Source organism: Spermophilus citellus (genome assembly GCF_964194105.1).
Source record: "Spermophilus citellus genome assembly, chromosome: 9".
Classification (NCBI taxonomy): domain Eukaryota; kingdom Metazoa; phylum Chordata; class Mammalia; order Rodentia; family Sciuridae; genus Spermophilus; species Spermophilus citellus.
In genome coordinates, this window is record NC_138191.1 from 98,294,665 (window position 1) to 98,317,236 (window position 22,572).

A 22,572-nucleotide genomic window follows, 5' to 3' on the forward strand; every position below is an offset into this window, starting at 1 on the left:
TGCCTAGAAGTGCTAGCATGTGTGAGGAATTGGGTTCAATCCTCAGCACCACATAAAAATAAATAAAATAAAGGTATTGTGTCCATCTACAACTAAAACAATTTTAAAAATAAAAAGGAATGGAGACTCATAAGGTATAATATAAGCTCATAATATGTAGCTAGTGTCAAAGTATTCTAATTAGAAGAAAGTCTTATTTGCAATTTGCAATTCTATCATTACTTAGTCTTCCAACTTTCTAAGCCTGAAATTAGTAGTTATTTCTGGATATGTCCATTGTCAAGATAAAATTGAGTGCCTTTTCTGTGTCATCAGCTGGTGATAGTTAAATCCAGGCAAGCCTGACATTTTTAAAAACATGACACTGCTTTTCTAAAAGTTCACTAGTTAGAGACTAAAACAAGTAAGCAAACAAAAGTAGTAATATGATTTGAAAAGGGATCATAGACAAAAGAGTGATTGACTTGAGTCAGTGTCCTTGGCATTTTTTTTTTTTTTTTTTTTTTTTACCAATTTTGTATACTCATTAAGAATGTTATCCTTAAGTTCATTTCATTTCATCAGGTCCTTTGGTGCTCAGTGTACCCATAGATTAATTTAAAAATAAATATAGACTTTTGCCTTGTACCAAAGAAGACATAAATCCAAACCATTAGATTAAGTGGGCAGATTTCCCTATAAGTGAGTACTAAGTACTGACTTAGAAATACTTTGAATCTTCATGCTCAGAAATCTGTATTCTAGCTTGTCTACAGAAAGTTGAAAAAAGGTTAGTTTATGGTAAAATAAAGTTTTGTAACTATAAGGGAGATATTTGAACAGTTTTCATATATCTCTTGTTTGAAACTAGAAACATTATGATGATGAAAGCATTTTTGTCTTATTTAATTTTTGTCTATAACAATACCTTGCACATAGCAGTTTGTTCATAATTAGAGGGAGTATATATAGTGGTCAAGTGCATGGAATTTGGAATCACTGATTCTAGTTTTGCCATTTACTGGGTGGATAACATTGGCTATGTTATGTAGCCTTTTAAATTTCATTTTTTTTTCATTGGAGATTGATAAAAATAATACCTAGCTCATGGAACTAATTATGAGGATTAAGTAAGATAATACAAGTTAATTCTTGGCACAAGATCTGGTAGTTTGTAAGCACCAAATAAAGATTAGCTACTTGTAAATTGAATTATTTTACCAGGCAGGGTAATTTTTATTATTTAGTAAATAAGGAGATAAAAGCAGGCTGTAGTGATAAAGATTCAAAGTCAGTTAAGATATCATCTGAGATTAAGAAAATCATATTCTGAAGTGAGAGAATCTTTTTGTCAGAAGCTTCAGTGAATTGAATATTAAAGATCAACCTGAAATAAAAACTGAACATTGCTGAAGTTTCAGTGTAAGGCATTAGAAACAGTATTTTAAGGGCTGGGGTTATAGCTCAGTGGTGGAGCGCTTGTGAGGCACTGGGTTTGATTCTCAGCACCACATATAAATAAAATCAATCAATCAGTCAGTCAGCACCACATATAAATAAAATCAATCAATCAATCAATAAAGAAAGAAGGAAGGAAAGAAGGAAAGGAAAAAAAGAGTGTTTTAAAATTTAGCATTTATTTATTGCATTTTTGTAATTTTTTATTTTGCAACTTTTTTTTTTTTTTGTGGTGCTGGAGATTGAACTTGGGACCTTGTTGGTTAAGTGCTCTGCCACAGAGCTATATCCCTAGGCACTTTATTTTAACAATCTTATGAGTAGAGTATTGGCTTCAAATTCAGACATGTATGAATTGAAATTCAGTATCACCTACGCAGTATATTGGTGTATTCTTGTGAATATTGTAGTCTATATGAGATTTTTGTTTTCACAGCTGAAAACAAATAATCAAGAAATTATAATAATGAAAAAAAGAATAAAAATAATACCAATCGTATTGAATTATTAGGAGAATTAAAAGGATAAATTGCATATGAAACACCTAGCATAGTGCCTTGTACCTGGCAGGAAATCAGTAATTATTTAAAAAAAAATTTTTTTTTGTAGTTGTGTATGGACAGAATGCCTTTATTTTATTTTTTATTTTTATGTGATGATGAGGGTTGAACCTGGTGCCTTACACATGCTACGCAAGTGCTCTGCCACTGAGCTACAGCCCCAGCCCGAAATCAGTAATTATTGTTTTATTATTATTTTGAGAATACATATACAAAATAATAAGTAAAGTATTGTCACTCTCAGGGGTTTGAGGAAAAGTCTCCAGAGACAGGGGAGACATCTATTCAAGTTCTCCAGGTTCTTGACCATGTTGCAGAAAATAATTTGAAGATGAATCAGTGCTCACTTTGGTAGCACATGTACTAAAGAGGAATCAGAAAAGCTGGGCATAGTGTCCCAAATCCCAGTGACCAGGAGGCTGAGGCAGAAGGATCCCAAGTACAAAGCCAGCTTCAGCAACTCAGTGAGGCCCACGCAACTTAGGGAGAGCCTGTCTTAAAATAAAACACAAAAAGGGCTGAGGATGTGACTCAGTGGTTAAGTATCCCTGGGTCCATTCCCTGGTACCAAAAAAAAAAAAAAAAAAAAAAGATGTTTCAGTAGCAGAGAGAAAAGTTCATTGTAAAGCAGAAGTCACATTCAAGGGCTGAGGGCAGACATGCTCTAAGGTTGAGCTCTGTGCCTAACTGCTTTGTTTCCTGTTAATATTGTCTAGGGGATGAGTTTGTGTAGGAAGGATAAATATTCATAGGATTTCCTTGAACTGGAAGGTTCTTCAGGAACCCTGCTCAATTTTACTGACCTGAGAGCACAGTCATCTTGTAGTTAGGTAGAAAGTTGTTTGGTCTAATCAGATACTGGCAGGATGTCTGATTTAGCAAGTGTAGCTCAGGAATTGCTGGTGTGAGCTGCCTGACCTCACCTGCTCCCCTTGTTCCCTATCTCACTGTGACTGATACTTTACTATGTCAAATTGTTGTTTTCTTCAAAGTTGTTACCTTACAAGGTTATCCATTTATTCCCATGATATTGTGGTTGATTGGAATGTTTTCTTAGAACTCACCTTTTGAAATTGTCTCGCATATGTGTGATCTGTTCCTTTGAAATTCCCTAATGATGGTAGATTTTATTTTATTTTTTTGTAATCACAAAGAATAAAAGATAAACTGAGTGCAATGGTACCAAGTAATTTCACCAATGTGGGAGGCCAAGGCAGGAGGATTGCAGGTTTAAGATCGGCCTCAGTTACTTAGTAAGGCTTTGAGCGATTTGGTAAGACCCTGTCTCAAAATTAAAAAATAAAATAAAAAGGACTGGGGTTATAGCTTAGTGGTAAATCACCTCTGGGTTCAATCCCCAATACCATAAATAAATAGATAGATAGATAGACTAAAAGTTTGAAATCAGGACAATGAGGACAGCATTGGAATAAGACTAAGTAAGTAGCAAGATTACCTTTCTTATCTTACATTAGGACCTAAAGATGATATTGGATGAGTAGTAAATACATTTAGCATTATTATAGTGTTGTTTAAAATTTGTATCTAAAATGTGATGACTGAAAGGAAAGTGAAGAACGGGGAGACAAGCGAGCAAGAAATGAAAGATGGAGACCAGGCAGAGATACATATGAGAGTTTATTTGTCACAGATGACAAATAAAGGCACATCTCTCCATAGATGGAGAGAAGCAAAACAGGCTTGGGGTTTGGGACTTTTATGGGGCAGACTCAGGGATTAGAGCTGGGTGAGTCCTAATGCGGGTGGTTAAAGGTGGGGTTGGTATGAGGGAGTGGTGAGCCTTTCTCAGAAAGGGCAGGAAAGCGAAATTTTCTTAAAATGGTGCTGTCTCTTAAGATGGTCGTCTAGATGCTAATCAAGGACCTTATATTCCCCCCTTTTTTGTTTGTTATTGGGCCACTTTAGGGACAGGGGCATAGATCAATCTTCTGTAGCTTTTTCCTGCTGGGAAGAGGCAGCGTCTGGACCCTTGTTAGGGGCATGGGGTATCACTGAGGCAATGGTGATAGTCAGTAGGTGCAGGGTAATGCTGACTCTGGATGACCCAAATTGGTGAGGGTTTGGAAGTCCTGAAACAGAAGCTGGTTCACAGTTTGGTTAGAGAACCTTTGACTCTGACCTTGAATAAATCTAATGATGTAGGGGCAAGCATTAGCAAAAGGCCTGTGACAAGGAGAGAGGTCAGGAAAGGAAGTGCCCACTGGAGAAGAGGGTTACTTAGCTGCCATCCTTCAGTTCCAATGGCAGTGGGAAGCCTTGAGGCCTGAAGGAGACCAGAGATAAAGGGGGCATTAGTAATTTTTTACTGAAGTTCCCTTGGTGGTAAAAAATCTGTGCACCATCCAAATAGCAGAGTGGAAGAGAAGTATGTGGAAAGTGTATTTAGAGTCATTGTAGACATTGAGGGAGGCTCCCTTTGCCAAAGTGAAGGCTCTGATGAGGGCAACAAGTTCAGCTTGCTTATTGGATGCATTACTGGGGAGGGGAGCTGCTTCCACAACCAAGGTTATAGAGACTGTAGCATACCCTGCCCGAACAACTCCCTCCCTCCTGAAGGAAGAGCCATCTGTGAACTATGTGTTTGTTGCCTGGAGCAAGGGGCCTTCCTGTATGTGGGAGGGATGTGAAAGAAACTCCTCCAGTTTCAATGCATGAATAGTTAAGAGGAGAAGAGGAGGAAGAGTCCTGAGGAGCAGGGAGGGGAGAGTATGTGTGGAAAGTAAAACTGGGATCTTCCATCAGGGAAACCTGTAGAGCAAAAGGTGACGGGGGAGGGGGAGGTTAAGGAATGTAAGCCCTTGTAGGTGAGTTCCTTTAGGTGATGGGGAGCCGGTATGGTGAGTGGGTCCCCAAAGGTGAGTTTCTTTGACTCATTAATGAGTAGAAAGGCTGCGGCCAACGTTCTTCCTAGGCAAGGGCCCCATTCCTGAACAGTAGGGTCAAGACCCTTCAATAGATAAGCTACAGGGGCAAAGGTTAGACCTAGCTTGTATCCAAGGACCCTTAGAGCAAATCCCTGCTTTTCAGCTGTGTAAGGGTAAAATGGGCGTGTGAGATCTGGGAGATAGAAAGTTTTGAAGTCGTTCTTCTGTGTTGTAGCCAAGGGAAAAGTTAAATTGACACTCCCCCCCCTCTTTTTTTCTTTTATTCCTTAGGCCTCTTATCAAGCCTGCTGAGTCTGTCCTTTGTATTTCAATGTTAGCTTCAATGTGGCCTTGGCCAGGGAGATTGCTGCCTATGGCTTTATAATGTAGGATAGTTCTGTGTCCCTTGTTTGTCTAGAAGTAGGGTCTCTGCAGGAATCTAGAGCTTAAGTGGCAAGTAGAAGCTGGGCGGGGGAGCAAGAGGAGCAAAGGGAAGGTATAGAATGGAGAAAAGAGAAAGCCTGCACACTAGAGATTTTCTTCCATTTTCCTGAGTGCTCGCAGAAGTTATGAAGATTGGAAGGTTGAATTGGTCATGGGCCTTTAGATCAGGAGCCAAAGGAGTAGGGCTAAGTAGGGCGAGGAGGCAGCCGAGAGGTGAGTCAGATGGGATTTGGAGTTCCCCATGGCGAGTTGGAGTCTGGGACTGAGAGAAGGGAGAGGAGTCTTGGTTGCTTGGCCAGGGCTTTCATGAGCCTTGCTGAGGAGCTGAGAACCAAGACCCAAGAGTGAACTCACAAGGGGGAGGGATTGGAAATTCTCCATGGTGAGTTGGTGTGAAGTTGCCAAGGGGAGGGGATAGGTGAGAATCTTGGTGCCTGGCCAAGATCTAAGTTCTAGAGAGGAGACTTGTTACTGGCATCTCTAGATAGTAGACTTGTAAGGAGGAGGGGAGGGGAAGAGTGAAGTCACCCAAATGAGGATGGAGTGTAGATGGAGAAAAAGAGCGCCAAGTGATGGAAGAAGGTGCGTGGTAATTGTGCTGGGTCCTCAGGCCAGGATTCCAAAGCAGCACAGATCCCTTGAGGGGAGAGCAAAACTCATGGGAGAATGTGATCAAGTCACTGGCATCAATGAAAGAGAAGTAGCGCAGGACTGATCACACACATACCTGGGATAAGAAGCAGGTTTATTGTCAGGAGCCTGACAAGGCTGCTCTGCAAAAAAAGAGGGACAGCAGCAGCAAGTAGGGAGAGCAGGTATTTTGATTGGGCCATAAAATGGAGGGGGTTTTTGAGATGGATGTGAATGGGCTCGTGTTGTGAGGTGATAAAAGGACTTGAAACATCCCAGACGGTAGGGTCCACCTCGGAAGTGGGTAATGGGAAGGCACTGGCAGAAGGAATAGGGGATGGTCTTAAGGTAAGGGTGAGGATCAGGGGAGTGGCAAGCGAGTCTGGATGGAAGCATATATGAGGGGAGAAGGAAAGCATAGCCCCTAACTCTATGAGGATGTCCCTTCCCATAAGGGGAACAGAGCACTGTGGAATGACCAAAAAGGAGTGGGTAAAAATTGAGAGCCCAAAGCGTAAACAAGGCTAGGTGTCTGTAAGGGTTGGTAGTAGGCCTCCAGAACTCCTTGAAGACTGAATATATAGCCCAGGTGTCTAGGAGGAAGAAGACAGGCCTACCTGAAATACACATAGTTACTGTGGGTTCCCATGGAGTGATGGTAGTGGTCAGGTGATGGGGACCTGGGCCTTGTCAGTCCTCTGCAGCCAGTCCTAAGAGTTGGAAAGGGAAACCAGAAGGGCTGGATGGCTGGGGCCCTCTATGAGCTCAGGGATAGTTAACGGCCTAGTGTCCCTCCTGATGGCATTTAGACGGCCCCCGAGGCTTGTGAGGCCTGGGACATGTATGAGCCCAGTGACCCATCTGACCACATTTAAAACAGGGTCCAAGTGGTCCTGAGGGACCCTTTCATGGGCCAGTGGAACCAGGGACAGATGCTGAGGCCAGATGGATGGCTTGAGCAAGCATCTGGTGTTTCTGCTTCTGGGCCTTCTCGTCTCTCCCATTATTATACACCTTAAAGGACACTCCTAGAACCTCAGCTTGAGGAGTTAGGGGGCCCCCTCTTGAGGCACCTTAGTTTGGCCTTAATATTGGGGAAACTCTGGGAGAAGTAATAGGTCATTAGTACTCCCATCTGGAGTCTCAGTGTTCAGATTAGTATATTGTAATAAAGCCTTGGTCATATGGTCTAAAAATGCTGAAGGGCTTTCATTTTTCTCTTGGATGACTTCCTGGAGCTTTTCATAATTGATAGTCTTATGGGCTGCCTAGTTCTCCCTTAAGGCAACTAATGAATTGGTTTTTACAAGTTACTCCTCCAGGTGAATTATAATCCCAATTGGGGTCCTGATCAGGGACCGCATAAGTGCCAATCAGATGGGTAGGGGAGATCTGATGTACCTCTTCAACATAAGTTCTAGCTCCCAAACTCACCTGCACTCCTCAGGCAGGAGGGTGTTAGACAAGATCATATGGACATCATGAAAGGTAAAATCATATGATTGAGTCAGATAATGAAACTCTTTGATATATGTAGTGGGGCTTGAAGTATAGAACCCAAGGGGCTTTTCTGTGAAAGTTCTGACAAAGAGAAAGGCACATGAACCCAGATTATACCGTCTACCCCAGCCACCTCGAGTAGAGGACACACAGGTGGAGCTGGGCATTGGCAGCCTGTAAGCAGGAGGAGAGAAGGGCAGAGGAGCTGAGGGGACAGTTGTTGCAGTAGCTTCATCAGAAAGAGAATTGTGGTATGGTGGGTGTTCATCCACTGGGTTGAAGGAAGAGGAGTCCTGGGTAGGATTTTCTGTCCCTTTGGAAGCATGCATAGGGGAGGTAAGAGTTCAGAGGACTTGTGCAGGAGAGCAAGAGTTGCAGAGAGAGGGCTTAGAATGTAGAGAGGAGAAAGCCTGAACATATGATATCTCTTTCCATTTTCCTGAACATAACAGTTGAGAAGATCCTGATATTGGGATCTAGAGTGCAGTTAGAGTCCAAAGGATATTGAAGCCAGATGTGATTGCACAAATGGATAAGTTTGGGGGGTTTTAGGTCCGGGGTGAGAGAGAGAGAGACCCTCGGTTAGCCTCTAGCCATAGCCTAAAGGCGTATGGGAGGGAATGGATGAGGAGCCACCCATGGTGAGATGTAAGAGGTGAGTTTAGAGGTAGAGTGTCCCCCAGTCTCTAGTATCACCCAGTCGAGAGGATGGTGGACTCAGGGGGTCTTCACCACTGCTGGGTAAGCGTTGGGGCCTGTAGAGGCACTTGGGTGCTTGGCCAGAACTACGTAGGGACAGAAGCCGTAGCGATTAACCCAAGGCTGGGAGGTCTCACCAGGAACAACTCCCAGTCACCCTCAGTGGTTTTTCTCAAAACTCAGGACCAAATAAAAGACCACCTATAGTAGGGATCCGCTGTAGTTGTGAAAACTGTGGCTGGGAGTGCCCCGGATCACATGGTAACCCTGGGAGTGCCAGATGATCAATGGTCACTTCCTGGGACCCACAGGTTGTTTAGGTGGAATGGAGACAGGGGTCTTACCTGGAATGTCTGGTGGTGGGTGCAGAGAGGGTATTTGGCAGAATGGGGAGCCTGGTCCCACGATGGAATTTGGGTCTGCCCTGGGGACGCTCAGTGACCCTCAAAGAGGGGAGCAGGCACACCAGGGAACCCAATCCTAGGTTTTGGCACCAATGAACGGAAAGCAAGGAACGGAGATAGGCAAACCGAGAAATGAAAGATGGAGACTAGGCAGAGATACACATGAGAGTTTATTTGTCAGAGCTGGCAAATAAAGGCACATCTTTCCATAGACGGAGAGAGGCAAAACAGACTTGGGGTTTGGGACTTTTATGGGGCAGCCTCAGGAATTAGAGGTGGTCGGAATGTGGGGGGTGGGGGTGGGAGTGGGGATATGCCCTTGGGTGGGAGAGAATGTGGGTGGTGAAGGGTTGATTGGTATGAGGGAGTGATGAGCCTTTATCAGAAACAACTTTGGGTGGGAAAGTGAAATTTTTCTTAAAATGTCGACTGTCACTTAAGATGGCTGTCCAGATGCTAAGCAAGGACCTTACAGTGACTACCTGGAAAAGTACTTGGATGTATAAGTACTGATTTGTTTATTAAAAACTATTCCTTATTGCTTTTGTCTGTCTGTCATGGAATTGTTATATTCATTTATATGGTCAATACTTTACTTCTTTGTTTTTGAAAAAAAAATTTAAAAAAAAAAAGCATTTTTAAAAAACTTGTCTCTTCAGCGATCACCAGAGTATACCAATTGCCGATACCTGTGCAAACTTTGCTTGATTCACATTGAAAACATCCAAGGAGCTCATAAACATATAAAAGAGAAACGACATAAAAAAAATATTTTGGTAAGTTCTTTTAAAAAAACTATATTTGTTTTTAAATGGTAAAATTCTATATTAAGTGTTTTTTATTTATGAACCTAAAAATGAGGTATTTTCCAGTTTTACTTTAGTAACTGATATGATAGCCTTGAGAGTTGTGATTGCCTTCTTTATCTTTATTGGTCATTAGCTTTTCAAGACCAGTTTGTTCATCCTGAAAAATGTTGAATGTCAATTCCTAAGTTTATATCTGACTAGTAAAATTTGTCACTCTACTTGATATTTATTGAGTACTAGATCTCGGCATTAATGAATATGATAATTACAGTTTCTGTCTTTACTGTTTCTAAAAACTGGTGAATAAGGGTTTAAGTGTAATGAGTCTTATTAAAAGATGGGGGTAAGGAAATGTGCAAAGATATTTTACTTGATGTAGAATAGGGAAGGTATTGCTGAGAAATTGACATTTGAGTTGAACCATAAACTAGTAGTTTTTTTTTTTAGTTGTAGTTTTGCACAATACTTTTGTTTGTTTATATATTTATTATATTTATTTTTTAGTTGTACACAATACCTTTATTTTGTTTTATATTTATGTGGTGCTGAGGATCGAACCTAGGGCCTCGCACAAGCTAGGCAAGCGCTCTTCCGCTGAGCCACAACCCCAGCCCTACTTATTTATTTTTATGTGGTGCTAAGGATCGAACTCAGGGCTTCACGTGTGCTATGTGAGCACTCTACCACTGAGCCACAACCCCAGCCCCATAAACTAGTATTTTAAAGTGAAAAAAGGTGGGGAGCATTTTACATAAAATAGTATGAATAAAGGTCTATAGGTGAAAAACTGTGAAAGAATCTATAAGATGGGAGCAAAGAACTACTGAATAGAGTATGACATGAAACTAGAGAAGTGCAGATCATGCAAGACTTTCTAAACTTTTGACTTTGGGAATTTGTAATTTTTTAGTTATTTTTATTAAATATCTCATAGATACAGGTAGAAGTAGAATGATTTTTAAAATATATTAGAATATTAGTTTTTTAATTTTTCTTTTTAAAGTTGTAACACTAATACTGTATAACCTCTCATTTCTAAGTCTCAGTTCAGGAATCTTCTTACTCCTTCCCTCTGTTCTCAAGCAGTTGTTACACACCTTGATCAGAAAACTAATATACTATATTCTGATTGTCTGCCTACCTTCCCTTTTAGACTAACATATCTAATAGTCAAATTGAGCAGATTTAGTTTTTTATTTATTTTTTATATTTGAATTATTTCTGATAGTGTTGGGCACACAGTAGCTGCTCATTACATTTTATTTTAAAAAAAAAAAAAAAAGGAGGAAGAAGGAGAAGAAGAATGAGCCAGCTGGGTGCAGTGGTGCATTCCGCATACCTATAATCCAGCTGCTCTGGAAGCTAAGGCAAGAGGATCACAAATTTGAGGCCAACCTGGTCAATAAGGAGACCCTGTCTCAAAATAAAAATAACTAAGAATGTAGCTAAGTGGTAGAGTGCTTCTGAGTTTATTCCCCAGTACTGCTAAATAAAACAAATAAATAGGGCAATGTTTGTTGATAAAGATAAAGAACCCAAGTTTGCTTTACCACTGAGCACATCTCCAGTGCGCCCCCCCCCACTGTCTTTTTTTTTTTTTTTTTTTAATTTTGAGACAGGGTCTCACTAAATTGCTTATGCCCTTGCTGAATTTGCTGAGGCTGACCTCAAACTTGAGATCCTCCTGCCTCAGCTTCCCGAATCACTGATATTACTGGCATGCACTATCACTCCTGGTTTGTACAGTTCTTTTAATATGCTGGTAAATTTGATTTACAAGTATTTTATTGAGGATTTATTGAAGTTTTTAAACAGGAGAATAAATTGTACCAATATAGAGAATGGGATGAAGCCTAAAGATTGGAAATGAGAGACTAAATAAGAGACTTTTGCCTCTTGGACAAGTTTTCCTAGCCTAACTAATTCTTTCTGAAATTCATCAGGAATCCACTACTGAGCACACCCTCAACCCTCATCTTGATCTTTTCAAATAGGATTAGGGACTTTCTTACCTCAGATGCTATTTTCACTATATGGAGTACTCTCCCCTCAGAAACTTAAATGTCTCACTCTTTCACTGCATTCAGGTCTCTAAGTGTATGTGTTCAAAATGGCCTTCTTTGTCCACATGGTTTGAAAACAATGCCCCCTTGCCATCATTCTGTAGCCTCACACCCTGTTTTATTTTTTCTTATACTTTTTTCTTTTTCTTTTTACTTGACATGATATCTATTTGTCTGTTATCTTTTCCTCTTAGCTAGAATGTAAGTATATCAGGAGAATATAAGGATGATCAATGACATGAGTATATCAGTGAGAATATTTGATGGAATATCCTAAAGGAAGCAGCATAGGTTTCATTCATAGCATCGCCAGAGAAGTATTATTGCATCTATGTTGATTAGTTATGATTGAAGATCTGCTATATCTTAAGATAGTCTTAGTCTTTTTGCTACAACAAAGTCATCAGCTGTTTAACTTATGTTGACTTTGATATGAACTTGAGAATTTATGTAAATAGTACAATAGAACAAATTTAAAAAAATTAAAAGTAATCTTCCTACTGCGACTCTCATTCTTTGTATTTTGCCTCACAAAAACAGAAGTATCTGTCCCTTTTGTTTACTTCTGTATATCTAATGCATAGAAAGTGAATATTTTAATTATTACTTCTTTCCTTCCTTCCTAAATATAAGGACATTAAAATAGAAACTTTTTATGTTATTGTTGTGAAATGTTACATTAATAGGAAAAACAGGAAGAAAGTGAGCTTCGTTCTCTGCCACCTCCTTCCCCTGCCCACTTGGCTGCTTTAAGTATTGCAGTTGTTGAATTAGCAAAAGAACAAGGAATAACAGATGATGACCTACGAGTCCGTCAGGAAATTGTGGAGGAAATGTCAAAGGTTATAACAACATTTTTACCAGGTACAAACTTTTTATATTTAATTTTTAAAAATCACAAAATAATGTACTTCCTCTTGAACTAAGGTAAATTTATGATTTTATTTTTCCTTCTTAAAAGCACATGAATTTGATTATTTTATGAATAACTTTGGTGAAGAAGATATTTCAGAAAAGGAAAATTGAGAATTATAGTACAGCATAATTTTATAATAAGAAAAATTATTTTAAAATGCCAAATATTGATAATTTCTTAGTGGTCACATATTTTATGTTAGTTTCCCAGTATTATTTTTTTATGAATGGACTTTTTAAAAAGTTGTATTATTTCCAATATAAATATTATTGTCACTTAATAAAATTCCTATTGACTGATGGTAGGAAAAAAATTAAGGAAAAACTTCAGATAAAGATTATTTTTTGGTGCAAGATGGGTATCAGGTTAGGTTTATTTATCTGTGGACTATTTGCTAAACCCATGTCATTTTTTTTTTTTTTACATTATCTTATGGTTTAAGTAAGTATATATTGTAAATAAAGACTCATTTCTTACCATCAAAGATCTTTTGGATATTTGATAAATTATATAGATCCATTGTGAGATTCATAAGAAATAATAGAAAATTAAAATTGAAAATGGAAAAATTTTGTTTCCTTCTGTCTTTTGTCATAAATAAAACATTTAATCCTAATTGAAATTATGTATAAAAATAATTCAATATTTTGATAATGAAAATGAATTTTTAATGATTTTAATGACTTGGATGACTTTCTGACATTTTGCAAGTTTTGAAAAGTAGACTTTTATATATACAACTGAGTATAAACTTAAACTTTTAAAAAACAAAACCACCTGTCTAGTCAGTACCAACCATGCATAGTATTTTCAACTTACTTTCTGGGGAGATCCTTTAAAAATATACCTTGGTAATAGTATTTTTTAAATTTTTGATAGTCTGAGGAAGATGTATATGGGTAGTGTAGGTCCTGGTGTTTCTATTTATTTTGTTCTGTGAACTCTTGAGGGCTACGAAATGTTTTGTTTTAGATTTGTAACATCAGTTGACTTGATTTCACTTTGTATTTTTAAAAAGCATTTGCACTAGATGCCTATGATCATTTCCCCAAAGTACTGTCTCTTATATTTATATAATTATCTAAAAATAAATAAATGTCGTTTATGACAGTATTACTGTAGCCAGGTTAGTACATTTGTTACAGTTGTATATTAAATGCTAAATATATTCTCAGTCATTCCAAAATAAATTTTAACTAAAATTTTGTTTGAGGGCTGGGGATGTGGCTCAAGCGGTAGCGCGCTCTCCTGGCATGCATGCGGCCCGGGTTCGATCCTCAGCACCACATACAAACAAAGATGTTGTGTCCGCCGAAAACTAAAAAAATAAATAAATATTAAAAAAATTCTCTCTCTCTCTCTCTCTCCCCCCTCTCACTCTCTCTTTAAAAAAAAATAAATAAAATAAAATTTTGTTTGAACACTGAACTTTTATGAGTAATTTCTCTCTCCCCATTCTATATCTGTACCCCAAAATTGGGAAACATTATTATTATTATATTATTATTATAAAGGTATTAGAAAAGTTCCCATTCATCTATAATCATTATATTAGAAATGAAAGACATAGAATTGAAATATGCATATATATTTTTCCTTCTGCTGTTTTTTAGAGCTCCTATATTTGCACGTGGTTTCATGCTTTCATTTTTTCCCTTTATTACAGAATGTTCACTTAGGTTGTATGGCTCGTCTCTGACTAAGTTTGCTCTAAAAAGTAGTGATGTTAATATAGATATAAAATTTCCTCCTAAGGTAAGTACTTAGAAAGAAAGAACCCTTTCCTGTTAATCTTAATCAGTACTTCATAATTTTAATGGATGATCTTTTTAGAGAGGGGGTAGGGGAATATAAAACTCTGGCTTGTAGAGTGTTATTGTGATTAAATAGTGCTTTTGGAAATTTCTGCTAAGTTTCAGATGAAGGGAAGGTAAAAAAATATATGGGATGGAGGAAAAAGGAAGCAGAAGAGGAAGACAATAAAAGGGAAAGAGCTTTTATTTGAATATCTTAAATAGCTATTACTTCTGAAGCACTATAGAAAATGAAAAGAGTTTTGAAACCATACATCTGGGTTCAAATTTTGACTGCAAAGAGCATGTTACTACTTGACTTTTTTTTCAGTTGTAGATGGACACAATACCTTTATTTAATTTACTTACAAGTGGTGCTGAGGATCGAACCTAGTGCCTCATGCGTGCTGGGCAACTGCTCTACCACTGAGCCACAACCCCAGCTCACTACTTGACTTTTGGGTCTGTGTTTCCTCCTTTCCAAAACAGGGATAATGACTTTTATATTAAATTATTTATATATAATGACTTAAACAGTACTTTTGGAAATTTCTCCTTCCCATCTCATATATTCATGTATTAGTACCTGGTATGTGATGGATACTATGAATTAGTAGCTATTATCATTGGTGACAATGTCAGTATTGGTTAGCATTGCTAACATTGCTTATTTATTGATGTAAAACATTTAAAATAATAGTCAAAATTATGTTTAAAATTGTTTTAATAATTTTATGCTTAATGAAATTTGATTTGGGTGAAAACTTGTTTTTTTAATTTTTAACTTGATATATTTACTTTACAACTAATTTGTGATGATGATGATGATTGGTGGTGCTGGGAATTGAACCCAGGGCCCTATGCATGTGAGGCAAGCACTCTACCAACTGAGCTATAGCCCCAGCCCCTAATTTGTGATTATTAAAGACTTAAATAGTAACAAAATACCCTTTAAACATTTGATAAGCTTGTTATAGTAAATAATATTTTAATGTAAGCCTTTTGGCTGAGCTGCCAGTTGTCTTATTTACTATGAAGTTCTTACCTTAAAAAATTCTTATTAACATTCATTAAAGTAAACTTGCTTCTTTTTCACTTGTTGTAGAATTTTAGAACCTTTTCTCAATGTGAGAACCCATTAATTTTAAGAGTGTTTCTAGAATGTTAATGCTATATTTATTATATTCTATTTCTGAAAAAAGGTTTACTGACATAGTGAGATGCAGGGGTAGCTTAGTGGTAGAGTCTAGCATGTGCTAGGCCCTGGCTTTCAAAATTTATTGAACATAAAAGTGAAAACACTATTCTGTTTTCGTATTTTAAAATACAGAGCATAATTTTATTTAAATGTTATTTTTTAATGAAGTTGTTCTCTGTAATGTTCTGCTACTTGTACTTTGAAATTAATGTATTGATTAAAATTTAAATTTTTTAGATGAATCATCCAGATCTTCTGATACAAGTGCTTGGAATTTTAAAAAATAATGGTGAGTTTCTTTTTTTTCTTTTTAAAGTTGTCTTTTTAAAGGTCTATGCAATGTGTTGGTTATATATAGCTAACCAAATAAACTAAAACTGCTAGCATATTTGAATCACTATTATATATGGATAGATAAATGTATCTTTTAATTTATTTATTTAATTGGTATACCTGAAAATATAATTTACCTATTGCTATGCCAGAGGTACCATATTAAAATTGACATATTAAAAAAGTTGCTGCATTTTAGGTAATTTAAAAAATATTAGCTTTGAATATAGTAGCTTTCCTTTATCTGCAGTTTTATTTTTCATGCTTTAGCTTTTTTTTTGATTTCAGTTAACTTGCAGTCTACCATGGTCTGCATATTAAGTGGAACATTCTAAAATAACATTTCATAAGTTTTAAATCTAGTGCTATTCTGAGTAGCTACCATCTATTAATTACTTAGTAGCTGTCTTGGTTATTAGATTATCATCTGTTGCAGTAACTTGCACCCAAGAGAGACCACATTCATATAACTTTTATTACATTGTATTGTTATAATTGTTCTATTTTGGTATTAGTTATTGTTGCTAATCTTTTAATGTGACTAATTAATAAATTACACTTTGTCAGAGGTATGTATGAATAGGAAAAAAAAGCATAGTATTTATAAAGTTTAGTACTATTTGTGGTTTCAGATATTCACTGGGGGTTTTAGAAAGTATCCCCTGCAGATAAGGGGAGGAATACTATATTATGAACATTTCATGTGTAAAAGAAGACAAGAAAACCCATAATCATTAGGAGGTCATTGATGAAGAAAGGTTAAGGAGAGACTTGCCATAAAAATGTGTGCATGTCTTGGGTAAATATGTTTTTTCCCCCACTTAAAACAATTACATTAATTTGATAAATTATGTTGCATCAGCTGAATCATACCAATTTCATATGTGCCTTTTCTGTCTAGATTGCTTTTTTATTGAGGACATTTGATATAGGTAAAAATACTTCTAAGTAAAATTTTAAAACAATATCAGTGTCTCAAACCAAGCCCAAGTTATATATTATAGTCCAATAAATTATTTTCTTGGTTTTAATTTACTGCTTTTGTTTTGTTTGTTTTTATTTTGCGACTCTGGTGATGGAACCCGGGCCTTCTTACATTCTAGGTAAATACTCTACCACTGAGCAACAGCTATAGTGCCTACTTTTCTTCTTATGAAGTAAATGCTTAAAAGCTCAGGATCCAGATCCAGACTTTCCAGGCTCAAATTTTAATTGTGCCACTTCTTGGTTGTTTGCCCATAACAACTTAACTTCAGTGTAATAATTCAGTTTTCTCAATGCTGAAATGGCAATAACTTTTTTGATGAAGTTGTTAAGAGGATGAAATGGATTAAGCCATAGTTTAGAAAAGTGCCTGGCATACAATAACCTAGTTTTAACTTTTTGCTGCAGCAGCTGTTGTTATTACATTAAATTAAATTTCATGAACCGAAAGTACCTGACAGAAATTAGATTTTTTTTCTTCTTTTGATACTGGGGATGGAACCCAGAGGCACTTGACTACTGAGACACATCCCCACCCTTTTTTGTATTTTATTGAGTGACAGGCTCTTTCTGAGTTACTTAGGGTCTTGTTAAGTTGCAGAGGCTAGCTTTGAACTCGCAATCCACCTGCCTCAGCCTCCTGAGCCACTGGGATTACAGGTGTTCCACTGCACCTAGTGGAAATTATTATTATTATTTTTTTTAAGAGAGAGTGATAGAGGGAGAGAGAGAGACAGAGAGAATTTTTCAATATTTATTTTTTAGTTATCGGCGGACACAACATCGTTGTTTGTATGTGGTGCTGAGGATCGAACTCGGGCCGCACGCATGCCAGACAAGCGCGCTACCGCTTGAGCCACATCCCCAGCCCTGGAAATTATTTTTTAAAGAAAAAGTTTGGTACAGTTTATTCTGTAAAGGTATTTTAATATAGTCTTCCTTTTTTTTTAACATTTATTTTTTAGTTGTAGGTGGGCACAATACCTTTATTTTATTTTTATGTGGTGCTGAAAATTGAACCTAGTGCTTCACACATGCTAGGTGGGTGCTTTACCTCTGAGCCACAACCCCAGCCCCTAATATAGTTTTCTTTATTCTTTTAGTTGTTGGTGGACCTTTATTTTATTCATTTATTTATATATGGTGCTGAGAATTGAATTCAGTACCTCATACATGCTAGGCACGCACTTTACCACTGAGCTACAACCCCAGCCCCTACATACTTGTTGTTTTTTTAAATTTATTTTTTATTTTTTAGTTTTAGGTGGATACAGTGTCTTTACTCTACATTTATGTTTTTAATTACACAAAAACTTAAAAGGATATTACAGATGAGAGACAGCTTTTCTCTCTAGAGAGTGCCAATCTATCATAAATAATAAATGTTTAAAGTCTATTTTTCCGGGGCTGGAGTTGTGGCTCAGTGGTAGAGCACTTGCCTGGCATGTGTGAGGCCCTGGATTCTATCCTCAGCACTGCATATAAATAAATAAGATAAAAGATCCATTTACAACTAAAAAATAAAAATAAATAAAAAAAGAAAAGTATATTTTTCCTACTAAAATACATGAGTAGATCATCTTAAGTTATATAATCAGGTTTCAAAAACCAGTCTTAATTTTAAAATCTATACAATTATGTCTTCCTTTATGTTCTCATTATATCCCGTAGAGATCTGTCATGTATACTCATCACATGCATAATGAAATTTCTGATATACAGTTCTTTTTTTTTTTTAATATTTATTTTTTAGTATTTGGCGGATACAACATCTTTGTTTGTATGTGGTGCTGAGGATCGAACCCGGGCCGCACGCATGCCAGGCGAGCGCGCTACCGCTTGAGCCACATCCCCAGCCCTGATATACAGTTCTTAAGCACATGTTCTTTGAATTAATTATTCCAACAAGTACTACTGAAAGACTTTCTTTGAATTTGAAATGAAATAATGTTCACCCATCTATCTTTACTTAAATTAGACATTTATGGAAAGGGGTTTACCATGGAGGTATAAAAAAGACAGGATGGAAAGTGGTGGAAAGGTGCTTCATCATGTTAGGCAAGTCTTAAGAGCTTTGATTAGGCAGAGTTTTCATATATTTACAGGAAACAAGCCAGCAGAGTTAGCTTGTACTTACACAGATTAATTAAAATGAACTAAGCTGTTAAAGCATGATAGGTCCTCATTTTGTGATTCCTGTGGACATAGCCCTCAGAAGTAAGTGGTGTCCTTTCTTTGCTATATCTCTTAAGTTTTAACAACTTTATATACTTACTTGGAAATATTCAAACTTTTAGGGATATTAAGACCTTTCCTCTTAAGGTGATTGTAATTTTCGGACAGTATTTGGGACTATACCTGTGGTTTGTGATACACAGCAAATGGCACCAATAGAGGTAAGAGATTCTGCTGGGTTGATGCTCATAATGAGAAGAGTGGATTATGCCACAGAAGCAATAAGAGTGATTTTTTAGATGGAAACTTTTACTCAGTGTTTACTGTAGAATAAATACTTCTAGAGATGTTGACATTAGCTTATTTGTTTTTTTTTTTTTCTCTTGCTAGTATCATATGTAGATGTGGAATCTGATTTTCATGCTAAAGTTCCTGTTGTGGTGTGCAAAGATCAGAAAAGGTTGGTAACAATGAAGAAAAAATAAAATATTTAAAAAAAAAAAACAAATTTGTAGTGAACGTTTCCAAGAGAAGATCTTTGTTTTAGATTTCTCCTGGGAATAATATGATTACTCTAGTTTCTTTCTATTTATTTATTTATTTAAAAAATATGACAGCGGGATGCATTACAATTCATATTAGTTGTATACAAAGTATATTTACACCAATTTGTGTCTTCATACATGTACTTTGGATAATGATGACCATCACATTCCACCATCATTTCTAACCCCATGCCCTCTCTCTTCCCCTCCCACCCCTCTGCCCTATCTACAGTCTATTCCTCCATGCTCTCCCTCCCTACCCCACTATGAATCAGCTTCCTTCCAAGAGAAAACATTTGGCATTTGGTTTTTTGGGATTGGCTAACTTCACTTAGCATTATCTCCTCCAACTCCATCCATTTACCTGCAAATGCCATGATTTTATTCTCTTTTATTGCTGAGTAATATTCCATTTTGTATAAATGCCACATTTTTAATCCATTCACCTACTGAAGGGCATCTAAGTTGGTTCCACAATTTAGCTATTGTGAATTGTGCTGCTATAAACATTGATGTGGCTTTTGTCCCTGTAGTATGCTGTTTTTGAAAAGATCTACCTTGCTCTTGGATTACACTAGTTTCTACTAATTAAAAATAGCAAGCTTACCAAATGCATGTGAGCACGAAATAGAGTTTACCAGACAGTGGAAAATAAAACACTTTAGGCAAAACTTCTATTTTTTTCCCCCTCAAGTTCATTTGCTTACCTAACAATATTGGACATTTACTTCTTTTTTTAAAATTTTTTTTAAACATTTTTTAAAAAACCTTATTTATTTATTTACTTTTATGTGGTGCTGAGGATCAAACCCAGGGCCTTGCACATGTGAGGTGAGCGCTCTACCGTTGAGCCATAACCCCAGCCCCTGAACATTTACTTCTATGTAGGTACTACATTATTCTAGAGATACAAACAGCAATAAGAGATAGCTTCTTGTTAAGAATCTTACTGGATATTAGAATCTAGTTTTAGTTCGCTGAAATGAATGAGTTATGAAAAACTTTCTCATCAAATAGGACTCTATAGGACTGAGAGGGCAAAGTGCCTTTTAAAAAAGGAAACTACAATAATGTTATCGGAGTTGAATGTGGAAGACATGGAAGCAATACAGAATTAGTATTTTTTTTAATTGATTAACTTATTTTTCTTACATTTTAAGATTGTTGTATTTCCTTATTCAACCTAGAATTCTGTCCTATGGAGATCTAGTTTACCTTCCTTATTTTCCTTCTTTCTTTCTTTGGTACTGGGGATTGAACTCAGGGGTGCTTTACTATTGAGTTATATACCCAGCCCTTTTTTATTTTTATTTTTTTTATTTTGAGGCAGGGTCTCACTAAGTTGTTGAGGGTCTTGCTAAATTGCTGAAGCTGACCTCAAACTTTCAATCCTCCTATCTCAGCCTCCTGAGTTACTGGGATTACAGGTGTGCACCACTGCACATGGCTTAGCTTCCTATTTTCTAAATTAGAAAATTTAGATTGAGAGGAGTTAAGCATTTGTCTAGGTTCATATTACTTAGGGAAAAACCAGAAATGGCATAGAGGTAATCTGCCTTCTAGTGTTTTCTTTCACATGTGTTAAATTGCTTCTGCATGGCAATTTCAGATACATTTTTATCTGTGTTCTGAAAATATCTCTAGTACACTTCTTTCATTCCATTTAAGGTGACTCCTGTTTTCACTTATATAGTATAACTTGGTTTTCACTTACATATAAGTAAGTGGGCTAATAAATTAGTAAATCATATTTTTTTTTTGGCACAGATTTAAACCCAGGGTATTTTGCATTCAAGGCAAGCACTGTACCATTGAGCTATGCCCCTACTCTTTTCTAAATTTTATTTTGAGAACAGGGTCTTGATAAGTTTCCCAGGCTGCCCTCAAATTTATAATCCTCCCACCCCCACCTCCTCAGTATTTTGAGACTACAGGTATGTGCCAGCTTGCACATTGATTAGTCTGACCTTTGATCTAAAAATAACATACCAATTAAATCATGAAAGTTGGATAGGAAAAATTAGAGTCAAGAAGTATAGCTAGTCAGTCCAGTATTTTGTCTTTTGTTTATATCATCTTCAAAGCAAAAAAAAAAAAAAAAAAAACAACTAGGAAAGTATGTTGTGTTACTTTGTTACTTTGACATTGAAGAGACAATGTTCTTTCTGTCATGTAAATCAAATTTTGGTGTTTTTTTTTGGTACCAGAATTGAACCCATGGGCACTTAACCACTTAGTCAGTGAGCCACATCCCCGGCTTTTTTTATTTTTTACTTTTCTAAATTTTGAGACATGTCTTGCTAAGTTGCTTAGGGCCTCACTAAGTTAAATGAGACTGGCTTTTAATTTGCGGTCCTTCGGCTTCAGCCTCCCAAACTGCTGGGATTACAGGCATGTGCCACCATACCTAGTAAATTTTGTTGATTTTTTAAAAATATTTTTTAGTTGTAGATGGACCTTTATTTTATTTACTTATATGTGGTCCTGAGAATTACACTCAATACCTCACATATGCTACTGCTGAGCTACAACCTCAGCCCAATTTTGGTGATTCTTAATGCTCCTTTTGGAATTTATTTTTCATGAACTTAAATACTGAGTGAGGTTGAAATTTGTTTCTAAATTGTACAGGAAGAATTAAAAACCTATTCTCTAATTTAGTGTTCAGTTACTTTTAATTTTATGATAACATCTGTTTTTACTATAACTTTTAGGAATTAAAATATGGTGACTCTAGTAGTGTAGCCACAGGATTTGAAGTATTCTGCATTTTAGGGTATTAACATAGTAAAATTTGTTTCTTTCTCATTCACAGTGGTTTACTTTGTAGAGTGAGTGCAGGAAACGATATGGCATGTCTCACTACTGATTTACTTTCTGCTCTTGGCAAAATGGAACCTGTCTTTATTCCCTTGGTGTTGGCCTTTCGATACTGGGCTAAGGTAAGTGGAATGGAAAGAAAAGTACCTAATCTTCAAAATAAGACAGGCTTTTCCTTATACTGATATGAAACATAAATCACAACATGTGGGACAAAACAGTTATCTGTGCCAGACAGAAAGTAGTGTGACTGGTTCCAATTTATGGGAAAATAAAGTTTTCATAGACATACACTACTTCCCCTTTATCCATGGAGAATATATTCCAAGAGCTCTGGTGAATGCCTGGAACCTTGGATAGTACTGCACTGTTATATA

At 36.8% G+C, this 22,572-nt stretch overlaps 1 protein-coding gene across 7 annotated transcripts in view; it reads left to right on the top strand.

The window, feature by feature from the left end:
- Window positions 1-22,572, top strand: part of TUT4 (terminal uridylyl transferase 4) — a 126,888-nt gene that overhangs the window by 42,247 nt on the left and 62,069 nt on the right. For all 7 annotated transcript variants that reach the window (XM_081307134.1, XM_081307135.1, XM_081307136.1 and 4 more), the window contains exons 5-10: window positions 9,219-9,335; window positions 12,118-12,295; window positions 14,014-14,102; window positions 15,576-15,627; window positions 19,221-19,290; window positions 22,191-22,317. In XM_081307134.1, coding sequence (XP_081163260.1) covers window positions 9,219-9,335; window positions 12,118-12,295; window positions 14,014-14,102; window positions 15,576-15,627; window positions 19,221-19,290; window positions 22,191-22,317 — 633 coding nt within the window. The remainder of the gene's footprint in view (window positions 1-9,218; window positions 9,336-12,117; window positions 12,296-14,013; window positions 14,103-15,575; window positions 15,628-19,220; window positions 19,291-22,190; window positions 22,318-22,572) is intronic.